At 44.9% G+C, this 10,836-nt stretch overlaps 1 protein-coding gene across 1 annotated transcript; it reads right to left on the reverse strand.

Moving 5' to 3' along the window:
- Positions 1-968: 968 nt before the first annotated feature.
- Positions 969-5,173, reverse strand: LOC120418762 (uncharacterized). The gene is made up of 2 exons (XM_039581238.2): positions 4,677-5,173; positions 969-4,589 (listed from the first exon to the last, which is right to left on the reverse strand). Exon 2 carries the CDS (start codon positions 3,321-3,323, stop codon positions 1,332-1,334), a length of 1,992 nt encoding a protein of 663 aa, XP_039437172.1. The 5' UTR covers positions 3,324-4,589; positions 4,677-5,173; the 3' UTR covers positions 969-1,331.
- Between the last annotated feature and the right edge of the window lie 5,663 nt (positions 5,174-10,836).

A 10,836-nucleotide genomic window follows, 5' to 3' on the forward strand; every position in this document is an offset into this window, starting at 1 on the left:
GTTCGGGACCTCATATCCAAGAATCGCTCTAACTCGATCCGGATTAGGTCTCAGTCCGTTACGGGACAGAATATAACCCAAGTAAGGTAATTCGTGGCAACAAAAACTAGACTTTTCAACGTTGATTGATAAATTCGCATCCTTTAAGCGTCTCGCAAGGTCTCGTAGTTTTGCTATGTGATCGTCATAGTCCTGACTAACGACCACAATATCGTCCAGGTACACAAAGATTGACGGTTCTAGTGCACCTTGTCCCAATACTTTGTCCATCAGCTTACTCAAAGTCGCCGGGCTGTTAATCAGGCCAAACGGTAAACGTTTAAACTGAAATAAACCCATACCTGGCACAGAAAACGCGGTGTATTTCCGTGACTCCTGGTCCAAGGGCACTTGTAGAAAAGCTTGGGTCAAATCTATTGTGGACAAATATTTAAAAGGTCCTAAATGACTTAAAATTCGGTTTTGGTGTGGGAGTGGGTATGCGTCTCTCTTCGTACGTTCGTTCAACTTCCTCGCGTCGAGGCAAAGTCGCACTTCATCACTGTCTCGCTTCTTCACAGGTACAACAGGTAAAGCCCATTCAGAAGAAGAAGGCTCAATGATGTCATCTCTCAGCAACAAGTCCACGGCACGGTGTATTCTACGCTGGATCTCCGGACTCCAGGGGTACGGATTTTTCCTGACTGGATCCGCTCCTTGGAACTCCTCCTTCAGCTCGATTTTGTGCTCAATGAGCCCCGTTTTGCCGAGATTTCCAGGACTCGCTGTAAGAAACAACTTTTTGACCTCCTCCAACTGCTGTATTTGATGCTCATCTAATCTCTCCTCTTCTAGAATCTGGTCGTCACCCTCGTCGAGCGTCTCGATACTCTGGTGAACCGACGGACGGATTCCAAACTTCTGCCAAAAATCGTATCCTAGGATACAACGACGTTTTAGATCTGGAGCAATCAAAACAGGTAAGATCTTCGTCTCTTCATTGAATGTAATTGGTACATCTGCACAACCTACGACGTTCATCTGCTGTCCCGCAGCTGTCTTCAATGACACTGCTGACTCTCTCACCTTCAGTCCTAATGAATGGATCAATTTTTCTCCTCCTTTGCCAAGAACAGTTCTTGCTGCTCCGCTATCTAACAATCCTACGACGGTAATACCCAGGAACTCAACTCTCGCGAATGGCCTGGGGTCATTACTTAGGGTGACGAGTAAAGAAGCAATCTCATCATCCTTCGTAACTTCTCCACTCACTCTCGAATAGCCAAGCTCACTGAGTACCGCTTCGCATCCATCGTGAGGTCTTGTGTAGTTAGCACCGCGACTGTCTCGCCTCACTGAGCAGTCCGCTGCAAGTTTTTTGACTCGCAGAACGGGCACGTTCGCGTATCAAACCCAGGGAACCCACAACGTTCACAGAAGACGTTCCGATTCTTCGGACACTCGCTGAACCCGTGACCTTCTTCATGGCAATTGTAGCACACTCCTCTCTTGATCGGAATGTACGCTCTCACGATCCGTTGAAGTGGGTCAGTTCCGCTTGGACCTTGAACTGGACTCTTCGGCCGTTGCTGGTTGTCCTGTTTCGGTTTAGCTTTCTCCTCTCTTTGACTCTGCTCACGATTCTTCGGCTGATGATGAAACTGTTGGTTACGCTGCTGATACTGTTGTTGTTCCTGCTTGGGTGGACGTTGATTCCAATTCCCCTTCTGGAACCCTTTCACCTGCGGTTTCTGCTGCTGATAGTAACCTCTACCATCTTGGTTGTTGTTCTGGAACCTATTTCCGTTTCCATTTCCTCCGTACGGTCTACGTAGTTCTCCTACTTCTTCAACGTGTGCGGTACGAGGAGTGAACTTATTCTCCTTCCGTTTGTACAACTGCCAATTAATCGAGTCGAACCTCTTTCCAAACTCTTTCATTGCAGTTATGTCCTGAATATTGGCGGCGAGCATAGCGATCTGGCAATCTTCGCGCGTGTTGCGGAAAAGCGAGTCGAATTTCCGTTTTTCGTCCCACGGCTGAGACATGTTGCGGAAAATTCTGGCCATGTCCAGGTAGAAATCATGAAATTTCTCCCGAGCACCCTGCTTCCGATTGTACACCTGCCGCTCGTACACGTAGTCGATATCAATGGGTAAGAACTCATTCTTTAACTCCTTAACCATGCGTCTCCACGTTCCTAGTTCATTGTTCCCATTCACCTCCATGAACCACGATCTGGCTTTGTGAGTGAACAGGTGGTGCGCACATTGGAAAAGCTCCGCCTCGGAAAATCCTTCTGAACGAGCGTTGAATTCAACCTCTTTCAGGAACTCATTCAGTCTGCGACCGTTGTCCATTCCGTCGTATCGTACTGTCCATTTATGAACCGGTAAACGGTTTCGGTTATCTTTCAACTTTTCATTCACAGACGACTGTTCGGGTTTGGACTTCGGTTTTTCCTTGTTATTTTGTTCCGAGTCTCGAGAGTTATCCAACGAGCCAACCTTTTCCTTCAACCACATGAAGAAATCGGGTTCTGCTTTTCCAGTTTCTCCTGATTGCTTGCCGTTTTCGTTACTCGCGATTTGAGTGCTGTTGGCGGCCGTGGCGGGATCTTTTTCGGGTTGTTTCAACTCAAGAGTTTCGATTCGCTGGAGTAAAGCACTCACAGCTAGTCGTAACTCCTGGTTCTGATCGACCAATTTTTGCTTTTCCTCACCATCGTCGCCAGCAGTTCTCTTATCGCTTTCACGCCTCTCAACAAGTGCTCCTGTTTGGTCACTCTTCTCAGTACCATCGCCTCCTGACCCATTCTCGTCTCCTGGTGTATTTTCCTCCAATTGTTTCTTCGCCACCGTAATGCTCTGATTAATCAACTCCCACTCAGCTGCTCTTACTTCCGGTATTGGAGAAACAATGGAGTAGTACACGCTCAACAGTCTAACTATCTCCACAGCCACCACAGCCAACCTGTCCAAGTCTGCGTTTTCGGTGATATGTTTCCTCAATCGTTCCATCCTAAATAACATGTGAATCAATCTCGTTTTGTACACTTGACCAGGTGCTTTCGCCGCACGGCTGGTTTCCAAGTGGTTTTTGATAAAATCTAGTTTGTCCTCACACACACCTAGTTCTTCGTCTACCGAATCACTCACAAACTCATACGACACATTAAGCTGCTTTCTTTCCTGTTTCAGATGATTGTACAACACCTTCTCCAGCTGACTGCGTGCTCCATCCAGAGGCAACTTGCGGATGTGCAACTCATGGCTGAACTCATCAATCGTCAGGTGCGATGCATTCATCCCATAATACTGGGACAGCATATGTTTCACCTCCATTATGGTATCGTTTAGAAACACAACAATTAAAATTTAAAAAGAAATACTAAAAATTGGAAAACCTAAAATTTATTCACGCTTCCTAGAAGCAATCAAGCACAAGTGAAAATTGAAAAATAGTGCCTAAGTATCACAGAAGTAATCAATTAGAAAATCCTAGAAAATCAAGCAAATTGTACAGGGTACAAAATTTTAACGAAAATAAACGACTGTTTCCGTCTGGTGTTTTATTTGTCCTGCCAAGGACTGCACTTCATGAGTAAAGAACTCCGGATTTTTCCAAAAATAACAAGTTGAGTAAGTATGAACAATTCTCCGACTTTTTCTGTTCAATTTGTGTCTTTCCAGTGTTGGTAGTCTTCCTCCCTTAAAACATCTTCAAGACCCCTCAAATACTAAATGATCTTAGTTAAATTTAGCCACTCAAAGTAGCGTAAAGTTTTTTGCAAGTTGAGCTAGTATAGTTGCGGAAGTTTTACCAAAGAATCTGTCGACCTCTCATTAATGCAGCGTTTTCCCGAGCCTGAATAAGCTAAGCTATTCTTGTTGGGCGCCAAGTATAACAACTGGTGTTCACTCCCAGTCCATACTCGAAGTGAACACACACTGAAAGAGATGTGCTTCCGGTGTCAGGGCGTACAAAACCGATGGGACTCTCCCTTATAATACCCAGGGTCGGCGTGACGCTCGAAATTATTCAAGAACCAAGAAAACACTGCGAATATCTAAGGGAAACTACATTTATTCTTCGCGTAAGGTCGACAGTTTTATTCCGGGGATTCCTTCTCACTTCCACTAGCTCACACGTCCCGTCCCACTTCCTTATAACTACTCCTACCTCACACGTCCTCTTCCTCTCTTCGCACTTCCGGTGCACTCGTTCGGGGCCCCGTTCTCGCCGCTCTGCCGTCGTCGCTGCTCCTTCCTGCTGTCGTCGACGCTCCTCCGGCGCTCTGCCAAGGGGGTGGCTTCTACGTCAGTCGGATGGACCCTCCGACGCTTCGGCTGCAGCCTTCACGGACCCTCGCCAGCCGTTCGCGCCCTTCCTGTGCTTGGTGACGTGCAACAGGCTTCGACGGTGTCCGGGGACTCCGTCGGAACAGTCCGGGGTTAGGGTTCGCGGGTATAACGGTAACGGCCTGGCGGTTGAGCACTGTCCAGCGAAACGCTGACGGCTCGTACAGATGGTTCACCGGGCCGGATGTCGTACGGCCGGGGTGAAACCAAGCGGTGTTCACGAAGTGAACAAAGGAACACAAAGGGGTCCTGGATGAGGGATTCAAAATGGCGGTTAGGGTATTGTCAGGCTTGGGGGGTTTGTTCAGGGATTTTCCTGGGGTTTTCCGGTCATACCTGGATGTCCAAATCTCCTACGGGAAACTCCTGCTCTCTTGTCACGGCCACGGATGTAGCTCTTCCGGGCACTTCACGATCCTCCAAGGATTAACTTTTCCAACACTGGTCTTCGCGGGTAACGGTTGCACTTGCCGACAACCTTCCACTTCTCGATATCCGGACTTAATGACCGAGCAACGGTCAGACCAAAATCCCGAACCCCTGACCTCTTACGCGCCAACCCATCTCCTCCTCATCCTGTCATCCTCAAGGATTACGCACATTCACCACCCCCAATGGCCGCCCATGCGATGTTATGCAGCAGCGCTCCTGGTGGTGACTAGCGGTAACGACGCACGGTGTGGGACTTCCAGCTTCGGGTTTCTTGCTTGCTGGACGGCGTCCTGGTAACTTCCCGTCGACAAACACAACGTCTTCTTGGCACAATAATTTACATTTAAATAAATTAACACAAAATTCGCGACGAGTCACATCAATTATTGTACACAACACTCACACTGGTTACATAGTGAAAAAACGGAAATGATCCATATGCAACAGCCAAATCTACTCACCTGATGATTCCATGTTGTTCTTAGTGATATTCTTCACCACATTGAATGTATTTGTCATTGATGAACGGCCTGTGTTTGAAGTTCTTGAAGATTCTAAAAAATAACAAGATTGAAAAATAAGTGTTATTAAAATGAAACTGGATTGAAATTCACCAAAATTCTATAATCTGTCGATTAACTCGTTTTTCAAAGTATTTGGTTATCCCAACTTAGAGAAATTTCAACGTTTAAAAAAAAAATCTTAGTGGGTATATAAAAAAAATGAAAATCAGTTTTAACATTTTTGGGTTTCAAGTCATTTTAGCGCAAAATTAATTATCTCATCAAATTTTATAAAAAAAATCCCATAGTTTCAGAGGAATTTGATGAAACCTTTCAATTCCAAAATAATACCAAAATGTGGCATCCTGACTTAGAAATTTTTCCACAATGTCAAGTCATTTCTGTAGGGGGTATATCATAAATGTTTAAAATCAAGTTTGAAATTTCCGGTTTTCAATGAAAGCATTCGCTTTGAGACATCATTTAAGCGCAAAATTAATTATTTTGTCAAAATTGGTCAAAATTTTCCCATAGTTTCAGAGGAATTTGATAAAACACTTTAATACCAAAATAATACCAAAATGTGCCATCCTGACTTAGAAAATTTTCCACAAATTCAAGTCATTTCTTCAGGGGGTACATCAAAAATGTTTAAAATCAAGTTTGAAATTTCCGGTTTTCAATGAAAGCATTCGCTTTGAGACATCATTTAGCATTAGCATTAGCATTAGCATTTTAGGACGCCCTATCCACGGATGGCTCCACAACGCTTATCCCTCTGTTTGGTGTGGTTGTGTTAGACCCTCATCCGGAACAATAATCCAACACGGGAGATACCATGTCTTCATCTTTTGATGAGTGTGTAATACTACCCAGGGCATAAGGGGGTCCTTGCCGGGTCTAAGCTATCCTTTGGGGAACGGAAGGAATGTTAGTAAACACCTATCTAAAGTGCGCAAGGATCCCTGCGTCACCTTAGTGGTATAGATGTTTGTAGGGAGGTTTTGGACTCAATGTTAGTAGAAAGGTAGGACCCTAGGATATACCTCGAAAGGTATTGCGGGTTGATAAAAAGTGGTTTAACATTTTGACAGTTAAACTCGCACAGCCGGCTGTACCGAGGAAAGTATAGGATTTATAGTGATAAATTTTAATAATAAAAACAAGCGATCTGGTGTTTGGGGATGCAACTTGCCTGATAAATATCTGATATTTTTACGTGGAATGCAAACTAAACATGATTTAATTTAATGACAGGATTTTAAACCCAAACAGCCGATCGAAGAAAATTTAAACTGTTATCTATCAAAATATTTTAAAAATATGACTTCAAATTTTGAAATTCAAAACGCACAAAAAAAGCAGAAACCGCAAAAAAAAATCTAACATTTTAAACTCGAATCAAGTGTTATAATATTAAATGAAGACGCGATAAAATGTAACTAAAGGAAGTTATCAATATGGAACGAGGAAACATAGCACTCTGTGGCGCGTTGCGAGGGCCATGCGTAGAGGTTCCGTTCCGAACGAGAGTGTGGAAAAATCGGACAAGTGGATATTGGATTTCGCCAAGAAGGTGTGCCCGGACTCGGTGCCGACACAACCATCATTCGACGTTGTTGATGGGAGCGATGCTAATCCTCCCTTCTCGATGGTAGAGCTCTCCATAGCACTATTGACGGGCAACAACACTGCTCCTGGTCCGGACAAGATCAAGTTCAGCTTGCTGAAAAATCTTCCGGACGTCGCCAAGCAGCGTCTGTTGAATCTGTTCAACACGTTCGTGGAGCAGAACATAATTCCACACGAATGGCGACAGGTCCGGGTGGTTGCCATTCAAAAGCCCGGTAAGCCGGCGTCCGACCACAACTCGTATCGTCCAATCAGCTTGCTGTCGTGTCTACGCAAGTTGCTGGAGAAGATGATCCTCGACCGCCTCGAACCATGGATGGAACGAGAGCACTTGCTGTCAGACACGCAGTATGGCTTCCGGAGAGGCAAGGGAACAAGCGACTGTCTAGCCTTGCTGGCCACAGGGATCGACATAGCCCGTGGTAAAAAACAGCAAATGGCTTCTGTCTTCCTAGACATCAAGGGTGCATTCGATTCAGTCTCCATCGATGTGTTGGGAGTAAAGCTGCGGCGGAGCGGTCTCAATCCGACGATGTGCAACTTCCTCATCAACCTGTTGTCAGAAAAACACATGCACTTTGTGCAAGGTGATCTGGCAATCACCCGGATAAGTTACATGGGTTTGGCACAAGGCTCACGCCTTAGTCCATCCATGTATAACTTCTACGTCAGCGATATCGATGATTGCTTGACCGGAGACTGCACCCTTATACAGTACGCAGATGACGCAGTGGTTTCAATCGCTGCCAAGAAGGAAGTCGATCTGCTAGAACCCTTGCAAGATACCCTGAACAACTTGGCCCATTGGGCAGTTGGAAAGGGTATTGAATTCTCTCCGGAGAAGACGGAACTGGTCGTTTTTACGGGGAAGCATGAACCGCCGCAGCTCAATCTTTCTCTCTCGGGAAAGACTATCGAGCAGTCGGACCACTTCATGTACATGGGTACCATCTTTGATCAGAAGGGAACATGGGGGAAGCACATTAACTACCTGAAGCAAAAGTGCCTGCAAAGAACTAATTTTCTGCGCAGCGTCTCTGGCAACCGGTGGGGTGCTCATCCTTCTGACCTGCTTCGACTGTACAAGACAACGATACTCTCGGTGCTGGAATATGGCAGTTTCTGCTTCCAAACAGCTGCGAAATCACGCTTGTTGGTTCTCCAGCGGATACAGTACCGAAGTCTTCGCATTGTCTTGGGATGCATGCACTCAACTCACAACATGACCCTCGAGGTCTTGGCGGGAGTGTTGCCTCTGCGAACTCGTTACTACGAACTGTCTTACCGGTTCCTGATCCGGTGTGATTACAGGAATAAACTGGTAATTGACAACTTTGAAACGTTGCTGAACCTTCACGTTGAGTCTCGGCGCATGCTTCTATATTATGACTTTATGTCATCGTGGGAGTGGAGCCCGAGCACAACGGTACAGCGCACGCCTCCGTTAACCAGCAGCACCCTGATTGGCTTCGACACGTCCATGAAAGCCGATACTCGCGGTATCCCAAACCATCTTCTGCGGGGAGTTGTACCGTCGATCTTCGCATCAAAGTACAACCATGTTCCTCCAAACAACAGATTCTTCACCGATGGCTCCAAGCTCGACGGCTGTACGGGCTTCGGTGTTTATCATGAATCTTATCAGCTGTTCTTTAAGCTGAAGGACCCGAGTTCGGTTTATGTCGCAGAGTTAGCCGCGGTTTACTGCGCACTGCGAATCATCGAGACCATGCCACCTGACCACTACTTCATCTTCACCGATAGCTTTAGCTCTGTTGAGGCTATCCGGACTCTGAAGCCGACCAGGGAGTCTACGTTTTTCCTCACGGAAATACGCAAGACTTTAAACAACCTGGCGGCTCAGTCCTTCAGCATCACGGTGGTATGGGTCCGCGCTCATTGCTCGATTCCGGGTAATGAGAAAGCGGACTTGCTCGCCAAGAAGGGTGCTGAGAGTGGAAACATTTTTGAAAGGCCAATTAGCCTACAAGAATGCTACGGTTTTCCGAGGCAGCGTGCGCTTCTGGATTGGCAAAATCAATGGGACGACGACACCAAAGGACGTTGGATGTATTCCATACGACCTAAGGTGCAAAGAAAAGCCTGGTTCAAGGGAATGGACTTGACGCGTGGATTCATCAGAACGATGTCCCGCCTTATGTCGAACCATTACTCGTCCAAGGCTCATCTGTACCGTATCAACATGAGTGATACGAACTTATGCGACTGTGGGCAGGGTTATCAGGACATCGACCATCTCGTATGGGCGTGTCCAGATCACCAGGCTCACAGAATTAAGTTGAAAGTTACCCTCAGGGCCCGAGGAAGACCACCAGAAATTCCGATGCGAGACGCGTTATCTCAACTAGACCTTGATGTTCTCTATCCAATCTATCAGTTCCTCTTAGATTCCAATATATCTATTTAGTTTTTCTTCCAGTTAGTTTTCCTTCAGTTAGTTTTCCTTCTGTTAGTATAACTCGCCTTCGCACAAAGCCGTCGTTTCTGGTTGCACCGGAAGCAAAGCAAGAACGCCCCAGCAGCTGGACACCGAGTTGCGGCTGAGGACAAAACGCAAAGGCCAGCAGAGCCAACCAAGACCCCTACACAATCCCCCTTCCCTTCCCACGCCTTGTCTTTAACATCAATCCCTTCCCTACTAACCCCGAGTAGGCCGCGGGTAATCGGCTCCCCTCCCACTAACATTTACACACAAGATCCTCTGTAATTATTAAGCCAAATGTAATTACAAAAGCCGACTCGGTCCTAACCAGGTCCCAGTACCGAAAAGGACCTAATAAAAATAATTTTATGAAAAAAAAAAAAAACGAGGAAACATGACCCGCGAAAAAATCCTGAAAGAAAAGCATGTAATTAGAATTGCCTCACCAAATTATCACTCGATTATGCTCTGTCACGTTGTTTGTTTAGACCTTCATTCAAACACTTGTTTTTTCTTAGGGTCGAGATGTTTGTGAATGTACACAATATTTTTCCTTTTGTTTCTCTGAAAATTCGCTTACGAAACGAAAATTGGCAGAGCACGTCGTTCACCAATATTGAAAAAAAAATGTATTAATAATTTTCCATTTAACACGCAAATTTCCATTTCAAAAATTCCACAGATTTTTTAGTTGCCAGCAAATAAACTATTTTTTCCTTCACAAATCCTAAAACCATGAACTCATTTGGCAACTCTTCCTTTCATAGCCTTTTTCAAGTAGCCGTCAGAGCCGTCAAAGCATCTGCGCTCTCTTTCTTCCTTTCTTGGCACTACTTTTCTTTCCCACACTATTTTGATTTTGCCACGTAAATGCTTTTCTTTGTCACACCAAACATCGCACAACCAGCATTCGCTTTGAGACATCATTTAAGCGCAAAATTAATTATTTTGTCAAAATTGGTCACAATTTTCCCATAGTTTCAGAGGAATTTGATAAAACATTTTAATACCAAAATTATACCAAAATGTGCCATCCTGACTTAGAAAATTTTCCACAATTTCAAGTAATTTCTTTAGGAGGTATATCAAAAATGTTTGAAATCAAGTTTGAAATTTCCGGTTTTCAATGAAAGCATTCGCTTTGAGTCATCATTTTAGCGCAATATTAATTATTTTTGTCAAAACTGGTCAAAATTTTCCCAAAGTTTCAGAGGAATTTGATAAAACACTGTAATACCAAAAGAATACCAATATGTGGTGTTCGACCATTGACAACCCGAGCAGGGGTAAATAACACGGGAATACCAAATTTTGGTATTACTTGGGCAAATAACAGCGACCAAAATGTGCCCTTGGTTGCCAAGTAATAGATGGTAAAATACCATGAAATCATACCAAAGCCTTGTATGTGGAAGGGCACAACAATACCAAACCGTGTTATTCCAAGGGTAAAATAATACCTCAAAATAAAACCATTTCAATACCA

This window comes from Culex pipiens, chromosome 1 (assembly GCF_016801865.2).
Source record: "Culex pipiens pallens isolate TS chromosome 1, TS_CPP_V2, whole genome shotgun sequence".
Classification (NCBI taxonomy): Eukaryota; Metazoa; Arthropoda; class Insecta; order Diptera; family Culicidae; genus Culex; species Culex pipiens.